General features: G+C 43.4%; 1 protein-coding gene across 1 annotated transcript in view; it reads right to left on the minus strand.

The window, feature by feature from the left end:
* TAF3 (TATA-box binding protein associated factor 3) overlaps nt 1-15794 on the minus strand; it is a 153224-nt gene that overhangs the window by 11135 nt on the left and 126295 nt on the right. The window contains exon 4 of the mRNA XM_019543739.1: nt 13011-13093. Within this exon, the coding sequence (XP_019399284.1) occupies nt 13011-13093 (83 nt within the window). The remainder of the gene's footprint in view (nt 1-13010; nt 13094-15794) is intronic.

A 15794-nucleotide genomic window follows, 5' to 3' on the forward strand; every position in this document is an offset into this window, starting at 1 on the left:
ATAATTTTTTTTTTTTTACAAGTAAGGGAGGAAAATAAACTGTACTGGTAACTATTTTGATATAAAAGCACCAAACCTCTAACTGAAACGGTTACACTGAGAAAACATCAAGTAGGCTGAAGATAAAGTTAAGAATTTCAAAAATGCCAACAGGAATTAGGAACTGAAATGCCACCGACTTTCTACAATATTTTAGGAGCCAAAGTCTTAAGGCCTAATATTAAGGTCCCAGGAGATGTGATTTTTGTAGCAGCAAAAAGCTTGTAGTGCTACAAAAGGTAAATTGTTACTGGTGGGCACACGTACGCAGCCCACTGGTTGCTTGGCTGGAGGGTGACAAAGCTGCCACAAGGGCAGCTCCAGCCAGGGGTGACAGGGGGCTGCTCTACAGCTCCCCCAGCCCTCAGGGAAGTCTGCCAGACAGGCTCACTGACCAGCTTGTGGGGGTTTTAAAGTTCCCAGCTCCCAAGTAGCGCCCAAGCTGGCTGGAGCTGGTCTCTGGATCCCCACAAGCCCTTTAAAGTTCCTGTGTTTTAATGGGCTGCTTGTGTGCGAGCACCAAGAACCCTTTCAAGTTCCTGAGTTGCAGACAGCCCTGTTGTCCTTGCAGTCAGGTGGCAAAGGTGACAGGGCACCCTGTGAGCCTCCTGTGGCAGCAGGGGCAGAGATTTGAGGACTTGAAGGGTCTGGCAGGCTTGCACTGCTGGGCACCAAGAGTGAGGGGGCTGCCTGAGAATCCCCTGCAGCAACCAGAGGTGATGGTGGGGAGGAAGGAGAGGGGCCTGCGGCTCCTGATCAGCCCCTGCCACCACCGCTTGCACAGAGACAAGAGTGAGAAGGCTCCCAGCAAACTATGGCAAGGTTAGAAACTCAGGCTAGACATCAGGAGGCGCTACTTCACAGTCAGGGCGGCTAGGATCTGGAACCAACTTCCAAGGGAAGTGGTGCTCACTCCTATCCTGGCGGTCTTCAAAAGGAGGCTAAATAGACACCTTGCCAGGGTTGTTTGACCCCAGTACTCTTTCCTGCCATGACAGGGGGTCGGACTTGATGATCTGCTCAGGTCCCTTCCGACCCTACCTACTACGAAACTAGGGGATGATCAGGGAGTGCAGACTGCCCCCCCCGCCCCCCATTAGCCCCTGCTGCTGCCTGCAGAGAGCCCCTCACCCCCGCTGCCCAGACAGGACTGCCCCGGACTCCTCTGTTCTCTGTCCTCTCCTCACAGGGGCTGGGGCTGTTCCTCTGCTGCCTGTCTGCTGCAGCTCTGTCCCCAGTGCCGATCACTATCTGCAAGCTACCCAGGGTGGCAAGAGCCTGCTGGGTGGTTTCTACCAGCGATGTACCCAGGTCCGAAGTTGCGGCAATGGGGACAGTGGTGCCTGGAAGTCAGCCACGCAGGGTTTCCTGATAGCTCCCCACTGGGCAAGCTGGCAGGGAGCCACCTGCCTCCCCTCTCTCTCTTCCTCTTGGAGGGAGGGAAAGACAGCTGAGCACTATGGGACAGTGAGGGTCTCTAGACATGACCACACATTATGTTTATTCTGGAAAGACAAAGAAGTTGCTGTCTGAAACAGCCAACTCTTTGCTGTAGGTTTTGTGGCAGGTGAGCCATTTTTCTAGCAAGATAAATAGCATGAAAGTGTAGCCAGCTGCTCTGCAGTGTTAAAACAGCTGATACCGCAGGACAAATATAACATCTGTAGAGACTCCAGGGGGACTTCAGCTTCTAGGTGCCTAAGTTCTGACATTCTGAAAATATTACTATGTGACACCACACAGTATTGGCCAACTCAACTCAGGCTTCCCAAGCACCAATGAAGACCAGCTGATATGTTTTCCAAGATGACCATTTCCCACTATCCACGCAATGTCAGAAAGCACAAAACTCCAGTGGAAGTTGATAGGAACTCTGATGGCAAATGGACTGTGGACCTTGGCCCTGAAAACCAGACGTCTCACTTCGATATGGCAAATGACCTAAAACTTGATTTTCTTTCCCACTAAAAAAATGTACAGAAAAGTCAACAGATAGTGAAATGCTGCCTGTACTTATGCAACAGAAACAGCAAAACTTGTGCATAAGGGAAAATAAACTTTACTGAGGTTTAATTGTGTATTCTGAAAGCACAACAGCTCCATATTTTTCCTACTACAACATAAAACAAAGCCTGAGCACATCATGCTTAGAGACTGACTTTTGCACTCCTATATGCAAACGGGCTTGTTATTCTTTAGAAGAACTGCAATCACCCGACATGTTTCAGAAAAGCAGAAAACTATGTTAGAAGATAATATACCCAAGACAACTAGACCAGTCTGTCTGCACGCGCACATGCATGTACACAGATGTCTGAAGTACAGTCCTCGCTTTAAGAAACAGGCTGCAAAATATATTCCATAAGCATGGATACAAAATACTTTGTCACAATATTTACCTTTCTCTGTTCTCTCATAAATGTCCTTTCAACGGTACGGACTTACGAGCATGCACACACACAAGGTTCAGCTCCCAGATCTGCACCTTTTCTGTGGCTAATCTCTCCAAATACTACTTCAACCATCCCTGCACTTCCCACTCTCAACACTGCTTCTCAACAGTGAGCCCAACTCTCCCTGACATCTTACCATGGGTAGTTCAGGACCAGCCAAATCTATACGGGGACGAGAGAGAGTTGCATCTTTTGCGATGACTTTCTTTCCTTGTCCTTCTTTCTCCGTAGTCCTCACCACCACCCCCCATGTCCCTATTGCTTGGAAATGACCCATTCTGCAGCATTTTATGCTAGAACCAGCATTTGGATAGTGCCTTATGCATTTCCCAAGGAAGATGCAAAAGTAAACTGGGGCAGCTCTAGAAAGGTCTCCACCTGAATAATACACACTGTTTTCCCTTTGTTGCTGGCACTTGCCCAGTGCATAACTGAGCCATGTTGTCAGCCCTGAACCAGGGTCTCCTGGCCCAGGAACACACTCCACTACCAGATGAATCACTCATCTAACAGCTGTACTTTGATCATAAGCTCATCAGAGTTGGGACCCACCTTTTTGTTGTGTCAGCACAATGCCTGGTGTACTGGGACCCTGGGACCTGACACTGCCCTCCCAAGAATCAAAATAATACACTGAATATTTGGCTATTTATTTTTCATTTCCTGTTTTTTTTTTTTTAAAGTGACAGGTTTTGATCAAGAGATGCATTTAAAGAAGCCAGAAAGAAGTCAGCTTCCTTCTGTAGGTTTGAAGAGACTATTTTTAATGAGTAAGCATCTGCTCTCAAGCCTGTTGCATACATTTGTTCCAGTTGTTCTACAAAGGGTGGTTGCTCATCCCCATTTCCATATGCACCCCGCTGAAGCAGGTATGTGTCTAAACCTGCCTGGAGTGTGCTTCTCCTGTTAACTGAGATGTACTAGATACATAATTTTTTACTCTTGTACAACAAACAGGAAAATCAAATCATCTCTCAATCAGCTGTTACGTCTTCTGACTCAGACCTCTTTGTGGATTTGTTGTTGGAGCAATCCACCAAGTGTGGGAGCAAATGAAAATAATTTTGCCTCAGCCTTCCACCTGCCAAGAGCAAAGTGAATAATTAAATAGGGTGGCTTCTATAATTAGAGAAGCGGCCAATTCCAAGCCTGAGGTTTGAAATAACTCTCAGGCACAAGGGAGTGTTCTAGATTCGATGTGGAAGCACAGGGGACCTGTCATTTTTTTTCTAAACTTATTTTGGTCATGGAACTCCTACTGCCTTCATGAACAAAGACAATGGCACCCAAAGGTACATCATACCCTTCTGAAGCCCCAAGAGCAACTGAAAGGCTGCGGCCAAATATATGATCTTTCTCCTGACTGTTCTCTTCAGCCTATGAATCATGCCCAAGACAATGTCTTCAGTAAAAATCATATGATGCTGTACATACAGAGACATCCTGCAGCTCTTTTTTTTAGAATTTACTTTAGGCATTTAAGAAAAGATAAAAAAATATATATGATGAGCTAGCAAAGCCCTAAAGTTTCACTGGGATTCTTAAATCCTACGGTATCCCTCTGTGTGCTTGGACAGAAGAAACGAGATCGTTTTTCACTTCTCTCTTTGCTTTGGTGGTCTACCAACTATATCAAAAATTGATTTAACTGGTATTAAGTTTTCTGTTCTGTAGAAAAAGTTGATGGATTGACGAAGTGTGAGCTCTATTATTCCACTGTTAACACTTAGCCTTTCACTGCTAAGTGCTACATTGTAAAATAATTGGGATACCCATTAGTACTGTAATAAACATAGACATTCACTGCCAAGACTCCATTGTTTAATTTTCCCAAACAGTGGTTTACCCTTCTACATTTTTCTCCCTGAAGTATCACTTTTTCCCTCCTATTTAATTCCACAATAAGTTCTCCTCCAGAGCTTTCTGTTGAATAAGCAATGTCTCGCAGGGTAACCAACACCGCCCACAGCTGTGTCCCACAATAGCCCCATGCTGCTTGCATTACATCTTTTGGAGGATTTGGTCACGGTGCCTTAACTGCTACAAACACTGGCCTTATTCATAAAAACGTGCAGAAGGAGGGGCTTCCAGCAGGATTCCTTTACCTGTTTCCCCACCACAAAACAGTGAAATAAATGGAATGGGTCATGAGCTGCCTGGCCTGTAATGCAAACCTACGGCTTGACAAGTCAATAAAGAGCCAATCCTTCTCTCCTCAAACCATACAGAGAGAGCCAAGGTTAGGGGCAAACAATATGGATATGCCTACATGAGGAGTTTAATGATCCCCATTATTCAGCTTCTATGGGCAAGCTCTATGAAGCCAGTAATCTAAATTATTGAAGTTTGAATAACTTGTGACCAAATAACTCAAAGTTCAAAAGTTTCTTCACAATGGGCTTTCTCATTTATCCTTGAGAGACCAGCACTCCTCCTGTGAAAAGCCTACACATTTCCAGCAAGGAAGGTATCATATAAAAGTAGTAAGGATTTTATATAAAACTCGAAATTCCAGTTGTTTTATTTCAATTACTTAGTCTAGTTCTCTTAGACTTTTTCCAACTCCCATCACCACGTGGTTTGAACCTCTCATAGAAGTAATGTGCTATTTTAAAATGACTTGTGCTACTTCAGCATCCACAGACCCCAAAGAGCTAAGAATTATACAAAGAAAGTCTATGTTCCAATTAAAATGAGCAAAAATGTTTTCAGATCCTTATTTCTACCTCTCCTTTAGGTTCTCTTCTCTCTCTTTTTGTGTAGCTTTCCCTAGACCTTCAGGCTTTGACAGAGTTACTGGTAGGCCAATCTCTTCTACAAAATCAGCCAATTTACACTTATGAGTCTTTTTTTGGCACCCACTTAGAAATCTTGGTCTTTATTAACCTTGGCACCAGCCTGTATAGAGCATTAATAGGGCATCTCCTGGAGTAACTAGGAACAATGGCCACAAACTGGCGGAGAGCAGATACAAGTTAGACATCAGGAAAAACTTCTTTATGGTAATGGGCTTCCAGGGGAGGTGGTGCTCTCCCCTACCCTGGGGGTCTTCAAGAGGAGACTGGACAAGCACCTGGCTGGGGTTGTCTGACCCCTAGGCAGGGGGTCAGACCTGATGACCTACTGAGGTCCCTTCTGACCCTAACATCTACTAATCTATGACAAATGATGAAGCCTTACAGAAATACAAAACCTGCAAGATATGACAAAAAGTAATTCTGGTGGCATACTGATCACCATTACCTGTGTGTTCGCAAAAAAGTATGAATTGTTGTTAGAAAAACCAAAAACAAAGAAGAAAATAAAACACCTTATTGCTGAAAACATGACATTTCCTCACTGTTCAGACATGCTTCAGGAAGCCAGGCCTAGTTTCCAAAGGCTGTTTCTTGCATTTCCCCGCCAGGTTATCTGACTGCTGGAGATTTCTAGGCAGCTACCATTTGTGCCTGATTATAGAAACATAGGCGGGTGAGCTTATTATGGTGAAAGCTAACAGACTGACAATCATGGGAAGAAAATGCAAAATGGCAGGGCAGGCTTCCCACTCTCAGGTCCATCAGCGTGTTTCTGAGTCCCCAGGGCTACACACAGCAATAGCATCTAGTAGAGAGAAGACAGATCAGTTCCACTTGTCATTCCTTCCTTGGTTTCTACTGAGATTCCCTGCATGGAGTGCCATTCACTGTTAGTTGCTTTGGCATTTTTTTGTATTATGGACAAATTCTGTAATACAGGCAGTCCTCGGACTTACGACACGATCGGTTCCTGAAAACCGTGTCTTAAGTCGAAACGTTGCAACTCGGAACCGATTTTCTCATAAGAAACAATGTTATAAATGGGGGATTCATTCCAGAACCAAGACCCAATATCCTGTTTTCACCAAAAATACCCCAGAATTTTGTACTCGATCAATTATAGATGAGTAACATAGCTACATTAATGTATTTATATTGTAAATAGCAATCATATTGATTTGGAAGGACTTCTTTGAGGTGACTTTGCTGGACTTTTTGAAAGGCTCTTGGTTGGACTTTTTGAAGGGCTCTTGGCTGAAGTCTTCTCAGGAGTCTCGGCTGCAGGTTTTTCTGGAGTCTTGTCTGCTTTCTTAAAGAAAGCATCCAAGGAAGTTTGGAGAGATGTTCTCCAGGGAGATGAGCGACATAGCGAACTTGTTCGCTGGTGTGGTGTTTCATCAGATCAAGCGTTGTAAAGTTGAAATCGATGTCATAAAGTTGAAACAGGACGTCAATTTATAAATGCTGTAAGTGCGAAACGTTGTAACTCGAGACGCTGTAAGTCGAGAACAGCCTGTATGAGGAAATTTTGTAATATGGACTTTTTTCACTACACTGAATACATTTCAGCCAGGTCACAGAGCAGCACTTTGGAATGAAGTGAAGTTAATGAACATTAGGAACAAAAATCTAGTCTATCCATTATTCCTTTAGGGCTTTATTTGAATAATAAACTCAGATAGTAATTATATATCTATATTCTGAGTGAAGATAGCTATACTTCTGTCCACTTAAAATTCCAAGATAGATGTGGATGGGGCACATCAGATTACAGGCCAACTTGCTGCTAAAACTATCCTCCTCCACTCAGCTCCAAGGTCCCCTACTGAAAGCAGAGTGAGGATACAATGCAGAAAGCCAAAAGTTAGATGCCTGGCATTTTAAGATATAGATTAAAGACAATTTTACCAAAAAAGAATGTGCCCTGCTTCCAAGTCATGGAAGCCCTGAAAAAAAAAAATCAATTATATGTTGCTTTTGTAGCCTTGCATTAAAGACAGAAGTTATGGGGCTTAAAAAAAATTTGGCTTTAAAGTTGTAACAAATGTATCATAAATAAAAGAAATAAAAGCAAACATTGAAGTGTATGTCATTTGTATCAGGGACCAGAATGCCAATTTTCAGCAGCTAAGCATTTTGAAAAATCATTGTGTGTGACATACAGGCTTGCCTAGGGAAAAAAAAATTATCCAGTTGAATAGTAAACAAAAAGCCATCTCAAGATAATTTAACAAAATAGCTAAATTATTTGTTCATCACTTGGAGGAGATTTAAATTCTGAGAGTCCACACCAGCCTTTTCCCCCTAGATAACAGATCTTAAGGGCCTTCCTATTCTGACTCAGTTAGCAATCTTGTGCCTCGATAAGACTGCAGGGGAAAAAACGCCCCCAAAAACCCTTTCTAACGTATCATTCAAATCATATCTAAAAAGGTGGTCATAAATATTTTAAAACCCAAGCAAACTAATAAGAGCTGGGCCCATTAAGGATAAGATCTTTTACAACAAATTAAATAAAACAATTTATTGAAGCCTGGACTTGAGATAAACTAGATTTACTAGCTGACCTTTTATTCATTTAAAGAACAAAATTAGCTCTAATTGCATTAGAATGGAATCCAGTAAATTTCTTCTAATGTGGCATCCATGCAAGTATTGCTGTAATTGTTTACAACTAAGATGGAAATGCTCTGATTATAATCTACTTTCCACTTGTTTTACTGTGCAGTTAAAGCACTTGCAAAAACCTAAAGTGTAACTGGTTTTTTCTACATTTTTCTACTTATCCTTCAGTAACAAGCTATGCTTTCATGTCGATTTTTCTGACATTATACCCCGTACATTTGTAAGGAATTATGAAGAGCCACATTCTTAGGATTGATAGTGTGCTTATGTAGCGCCAACCTAAATGGAGGCATTGCTTTCTGACTTGGACCAGGAGATATTAGCATTTTTAGGAATTATGAAGAATTAAAAATCTCCATCACAATTGACACGGGCCTCCACCTTGGCCGTCAGTCTCAGCAGAAAGGCTGAGAGCTGAATAGGTAGAGAGAATGAGCTGCCCCCTCGCTGCTCAGGTGGTCTGTCTAAAGTCAGGGCTGAGGCACATGAGAGGATGCCTGCGCTGTCGTCAGCCTGCTGTACTTACTTTGTGGATAGGGTTTCCATTTCAAGTGCCACCTATCTTGGCATCTCTAAGAAGAATATGAAGCAGCTCTTTATGGCTCTGCCTGTCTCTGAAACTAACCCCGGAACACGGTGTTTTAGGTTAAACTCCTCCAAAAGCACAGTGTTAACCTGAAAGTATGTCCTACCTAGGTAAACTGCAGCAATCAAGGGACTCAGCAGCTAAATAATTCAATACCCCGTCTACAGTTCACTCCTCAGTTCCCTTTCTCAACTTCAAATAACTCACTTCCACCACACACAGCCTACTTATCTGCAGCCTCAAGCAACCCCAGAAGCAACTTTGACTTCAGCCACAAATGCATCAGTGCAGATCTTAACACTGTAATTTCCATATTAAAATGACTACCCAATTAAGAAGCGGAACTATCAACACAGACGAAGCATTCACCAAACTTCTCCTAACTGCAACCCACCCTAGCACAATGTTGCTCTTTGTGCCTGCCTTCGAGGCTGGACTACAAAGAGATTGAAGATCCTGCTCTAGCATTGGAGCTAACAGAGCCGAGTGTTTTAGCTCAGGCAGTAGATGCTTGCAGTGTTTGTTCCAGATGTGGCGAGTTCAATGCCCACTTCTGGTGATCTGCCATGGACATTTTGTTCCATAAACACTTCAGAGAAAAATTTAGTTCGCCGCTGCCATTTGCAATCTGGCTTTGCCTCCGTTGCACATACTTCTACCAAGCCACACACAGACCTATACTCAGGCAGGCAATGAGAGTCGCACCGACCTCCTAAGAATTAGCACAGCACAAGAACGTGCAACTAGCAGTCTGAGCTAGGACTGAGTGTCAGCTTCACAGGTTGAAAGCAGATTTATATTGGAGAAGCTCCTAGAGTAGTGGTTTCTTCTCAATCTTTTTTTAGACTCAAGGTGCCCCTCCAGGACTTTTCAAAATTTAGCAGCATTCTATTAAAAATAATATATGATGCATATCATAACAGAAACATTCTAATCCTATCATTAATTAAATATGGTAGCAATCAATTCAAGCATTCTAATTATATTATATTCACCCCAATGCCAGCACTGCTGCAGCCAGGTGGATCTCAGCCGCATGCCTCCTGCAGAGCTAGACTGAGAAACAGATGTGGTAGAAGTGTGTACTCTTGTCCAGCCTTTCCTGGTCTGGCCCTGCATGGTATATCCTGGATACACAGGTGTGCAGGGCACAGAGACCTGTCCCACGCACCTGTTTTCAGGAGGCATGTCAGAGTTGAACTGAGAAGTGGCTGCAGCTGAAAAGCGTGCCTGCTTGCATTACAGCAAGCACTCTGTTTCTGCTGAAGTTCTTCCCAGTTTGCCTCCAATGTGCCTCAAGAAAAAGGGGCGTGAGGGGCAATTTCACCCCACAGTGGTGGTAGGTCAGTGTTGTAGCAGGTTCTTGCAGCACTTTTGATGAGAATCCCTGTTCCAGAGGCTTCAATCAAAGGCACTACTGCACTGAGGTCTGGATGAACACCTACCAAGAGAGATCTCTGCCTCCCAGAATTATATGGCTCTGCGGAAGACTGAGAGCAGAGGCAGAAAAGAGAAGGGGATGTAGCTTTAAAAATCATCTGAATGCTTGTTTGGTCGGTTGTGGTGGAACATGCGGTCTGCACCAGCTTTCCCTGATAACCATCTGTCAGGCAAGGCCCCTCTTGGTCTGCTATCTGGCACCATGTAAACCAATACAGCCTGCTCCATAGCTGGATTGTCAACAACTAAACTGGTGCCCCCACCTGGGCTTGCCTGGGTGAGGAGGATGTGCGGACACCCAGCAGGACCAAAAACCTGTCAAAGGGTGGATGAGCTCCCTGCAAGCCAATGGCCATCCATGCCTGGAGAGGCAATGGGTGCCACCAGGTTATCCTGCCTGAAGAATCACCAGTGATGCAAAGCAACTCAGCTAACCTCATCAGAGTGGAGAAGGATTGTTACAGCACCTAAGGTGCCTCAATGGTTGCAGTGGCCTTGGGACTGGCCTCCCCCATTACTACCTCCAAGCATAGGGATTTCCCAGGTTTTTAAATAAATGTGCATCAGTTATGATGGAGAAAGATACTAACTAATATAGCTATAAATGCTGTTCCTTATACAGCCCAAGGTCTTATGATACTCTCCCACGGTACCCTTCCCACAAGCCCACCACGGATCCCTATGCTGAGCCCTGCGCTCACATTCTCTGATTTTTCCATTCTCCTTTCCACAACAGGTGCTCCCTACATCCTCACTCTTTACCATGTTCAGCTTCAAAATACTTACATAATGCAGCATTCAAAGGCTTGGTATGGTGGGGAATAGGATGGAATAATGGAGCATTAGGAACGCTGCATTGGGGCATGAGTTCTGTGCAATCTCATGCTTTTCCCCAGCTAGAGGAAGAGTAGACCAGGTATGGTGACAGTGATGGAAACACTGGGGCTGCCTAAACATGGACTAATAGAACTGCACTGCTTCTGCACTATATCTGGGGACCTATGTGGGTTATACTGTGGTGCTGGGATGGAAGAAATTTGAGCCTGTGATGTATATGGAGATCAAATTGAAACATGTTGATGTGTCTGACCCATATGGGTATGTGAACTGGAAAATGTGGTGGACAACAGTTAACAAATGTCTGAAGTCTCCATTCCAAATGCATGTGGCCTAGGGTAGGTCAGAAAGAGGACAAGCATGGTGGGCACTGTTGATACCTGAAGATGGATTTAGGAGCTTAGTTGTAGGCTCTCACTTGACCTACATGCTCACTATACACAACACTTCTAAAATCTGTTAACAGAGCTGTTTAAAAGTATTCTCCAGTCGTCTGCAAGGAAAGTGTGCTACTGAGCTTTAAAAGGACATTCTAACCAGCTGCCTTTGGCCAAGTCAGACATGAGAAAGGTATAGAATATATTTTAGAAAATATAAAGCCTAACGTAGAACAATATGATGCAGGTGAACTGCAGATCACACTCAAATACTGTAAAGGGGAAAATGCAGAGAAGAAGTACTGAAAGCACTGTGGGGCAAGGGAGGGAAGAAATGACTATTACCTTTGGGTCCTGTGGGAACTGAAAAGACAACAGACAACATTTTCCATAGCAATTTCATAATAATGTAGCTCCCACCTACCATAACTCTCCACACTGGAAGTGAAACTAATTCTTTTCTTAGGCTAAACAAAAGTATTTCCAAACTGGTCCCGGCCTCTGCCAGATTTAACAGTCTTCCAATCTGGAACATGCCTTAGCCTAAGCTACACTCCCAAACAAAATGAGTGTTTCAAGAGTTGTACAAATCTTCCAAGATGGATCAACCTTTGTCTAAACCAGGCATCCAGACAAACAGTTCCCGGTTGCCTGTATTTTTCAAAACCTCTGTCTAACCTAAGCGTCCACACTACACTTACTCTTCAAAAACCCAGGAAAAACTCTACAACTCTTTTGTCCCAAAAGCTGATATCCAGCCCATCAGAGACTACTCTCAGAACACTCTCATGGCATCAAAATGCCATTACATAAACTGATGACAGGTAAGATGAAACCTTGAATATAGCAACAGATATTCTATCTCAAATACGATGTCTCTGAAAAGTTTAAAAAATAGATAAAAGAGAGGAAGAAAGACTACATATGACATTAATAACAATTGTTAATAGTACAACAGGAGAGATTAAAAAGATTAGACTATTTAGGTTAGAAAGGACATAAGGAAGCAACATGTCAGAAGTACATAATACAATGAATGCCAGAGGAAAGGCTGGCTGAGAGCTAATATTTACCATAGAGACATAGTTAATCATACCGTCTCTTAACGAAAGGCACGAGCACTCACTCTTTGCAATTAAAGCAGCACATCTTGAGAACCTGACTAAAGGAAAACACTTTTACCTACAATGCATAACCAAGCTGTGGAACTCAATGCTATGTCTTTGTCTTCTTCCTCTTCTCTGTGTTGCACCTATCATTTTGTTCCTATTTAGACGGTACGCTCTTTGGGACAGGGGCTGTTATATATGTGTCTAGCACCCACAGCAATGTAATTAACTGGGTGTTATTATACATACAATAATTCGTGATCTAATTAGCAAACCAAGATTTAAAAAGATTCATGAAGATACTGAATCACCAATAGTTACACTAAAATAAAAATGTATACAGGGGATCAGGGCATAAAGTAACTGCTAACTGCAGAATTGAGAAGCTTCTTGGAGTAAGGTTTGCCTCTTAAGGAGGTTTTCACTAGCTACTGCTGGAAACCACATTGTTATCTGGCTAGTCCAGCATTTTGAGACCATATTCTGGGAAGACTTTTGGTGGGGTTAATGGAGAAATATAGAAAGTCTTCCCTGTAGCCCCACTCCAAGGTTCAAAAACCCAAGCTGTGAGAGCTCTCTTTTGACAAGCGTTTGGATCGACACTTTGTTAGCCCTGTGAGGAGATTTCACAGATCTCAGTCTTTATTAAAAGCAGTCCCTCAATGAAAATGAGATTTGCCAGAAGTGGTAAGAGATGAATCCCTGATAAACTTGTACCTTCTTCAGATGGATTTCTTTGTACTTACATTTTGTCTTGGCCAGCACCCACTCTCAGTGTCAGTCTGGGAATAACTGGTGATGAAGCTGGAACAACTGGTTCCACCTTTATCTGTTCAAGGGAACACATTGAACAATTAGAGGCACTGCTTCTCTAAACGGATGTTCAACATTTCTTTATTAGCTGTGAAGAAACAGATGGCCAAAAAGACTATTCATTTAATCAAATTTAGATTCTTACCCTCTTCCAGTGCTACTAACTGTAGCATGAAAGGACACACAGTTTGCTGAGAGATCTCTGCAACATCTAGGCACCACTATGATTGGAAAGTCAACTTATATTTTTACTGCGCTGGTAAATGTTCATACACTGTGCTAATATAAATCTTACAAATTTGATATTCTTGCAGAGATGTGAAAGATTAAGTCAGCCTCAACACAAGACTAACATGTCAGCTGTAAAAAATATATATATTCCTATTAAGCTCAATACACTTTTGAGGGAAATAGTCTCACAGACTTTTATTAGGAGCCCAACTCTAGTTGTTTTTTTTGTGTGTTCTTCACTTTGTTTAAACTACTCCACAGTCCAACGGGGGGAACTGGCTCCGAGATCGGACCCAGAGACGGGCAGTTGAGGGAACTGAATCAACATTGCACTTGGTTTCCCCCAAGGCTCCATTCTCAGACCTGTACTCTTTGATGTCTTCATAAACCATCTGGACACTGGTGGCAGAAGCGGACTGGCCAAGTTTGTTGACAGCACCAAACTTTGGGGAAGAGTATCCACACTCAAGGACACGTTGGTGATCCAGGCCGACCTTGACAGGCTTGCAAGGTGGGCAGATGAAAACCTGATGGCATTTAATATGGAGAAATGCAAGGTGCTCCACCTCAGGGTAAAAAAACTGCGTCACACTTATAGGCTCAGCAATGCTACACTTGCTAGCACCACGACTGAAAGAGACTTGGGGGTCATGATGGACCCCAAGATGAACATGAGCCACCAATGTGATACTGAAGCTGGCTAAGTGAACAAAATTCTGGCTTGCATCTACTGATGCATCTCAAGCAAGACCCAGGATGTCATCCTCCTGCTGTACTCGGCTTTGGTGAGGCTGCAGCTGGAGTACTGCATCCAATTCTGGGCTCCACAATTCAGGAAGGACATGGAGAAGCTGAAAGAGTCCAGAGGAGCGCCATGCATATGATCAGAGGGCAAGAGAGCAGGTCTTATGAAGAGAGGCTGCAAGCTATGGGACTCTTCAACCTGAAGATGCACAGGCTCAGGGGTGACTTGATGGCAGCCTATAAGTACATAAGGGGTATATATCAAGATCTGAAGGTACACTTGTTCACCAGAGCACCCCAGGGGATGATAAGGTCCAATTGTCACAAACTGAAAGACTGTTTAAGCTGGACATAAGGAAAAACTTCTTTACTACCCAAGACCCCCAAGGCCTAGAAACTCCCCCCAAAGGTGGTGCAAGTACTTGCTCTGGACACTTGTAAGAAACATTTGGATGCTATCTTGCTGGGATCCTTTGACCCTAGCTGACTTCCTGCCCCTTGGGCAGGGGTTTGGATTCGATGGTCTTATGAAGTCCCTTCCAGCCCTAATGTCTATGAAATCAAGCAGTTATTTCTCATATTCAGAAAGCAAATTGTAACCCCCTAAAGAACCAACTTGGACACAGAGAATGAAAAACCTAAGCAGTTCTCCTAAAATCACTTATGCAAGTGCTGAACAAGATACTGATGTCTGCAAAGTCTAGTGCATGCCTCGGCGTTCGTGATCTTGGGACCACAACAAGTAAGTTCTGTATTACTGCATTACAAACAGGACTGAGGCTACAAAGGGCCTGAAATGACATCTGCTCTGTGTCCTCACTCTTATTTCAGCCAGTAAGTGCTGCTGGCTCTTGGCACTTAATTCCATTTTTCTGGGTGAAGATGGAACAAGGCCTACTTTAGCTTGCTCAGCACTCCCCAAGATAGAAAAATATCTTGTGATCTTTCCTTGAAAAAAAATTTCATGTTAAGCACTTATTTAAGTCTCTCCCTACTCAACAAACCACTTGAGGACAAGCTTAAGCACTTGCTGAATGAGCACCTTCAAACTAAATGACACAAAGGCTTGTTTTTACATAAAATTATCTTGACTGCTGGGTTTTGCAATGTGTGCCCACGCTTTGCTTGATGGAAGAGGCAGCTTTTTAAGGATGCCTGTTGAAAAGAACAGGGCACACAAATAATCCACACAAGAAAGAAGTTGGCGATACATGCATAGGAAGACAGCAAGGCCAGAGCACAGGACTCAGCTGGGCAACTAGGTTGGGCTACTTGGTGTACCAGTTATATATTCTTATGCAGAGCTCCAGGCTGGTGAAAGGTGGGCTGTATATATGTCGCATTTTCCACACAAAGGAACTGAAATCTGACTATCCATCGTATTTTTACACAGTTCATTGTGCTGTGCAACAAAATCATCTGTGGATTAGTTTCAGCTTCTCTCTCTCTCTCAGACTTTCTTCACCTTTGTTTATACAGCACAACCTTCCTTTCTGTCATTCCTCATGCTGTGCAGCAGTTTTCTTCCCTCCGGCTCCTGCTGTCTGGAATAATTTTGCTATTTCTCTGCCTCGCACATGCCTCTTAAACCTGCTCTCCAGTCACTTTGTTAAAAGCAAACACGGTCCCCACTAGACAGGGAACCAGACTAGATCTGGGACTCTTGGGTTCTGCTCCCAGGCCAGGCATGGATCTGCTGTGACCTTGTAAAAGTCACTTCACCTTTTAATGCACATTTTCTC

This window comes from Crocodylus porosus, unplaced genomic scaffold (genome assembly GCF_001723895.1).
Source record: "Crocodylus porosus isolate Cpor-Errol unplaced genomic scaffold, CroPor_comp1, whole genome shotgun sequence".
NCBI classification, from domain to species: domain Eukaryota; kingdom Metazoa; phylum Chordata; order Crocodylia; family Crocodylidae; genus Crocodylus; species Crocodylus porosus.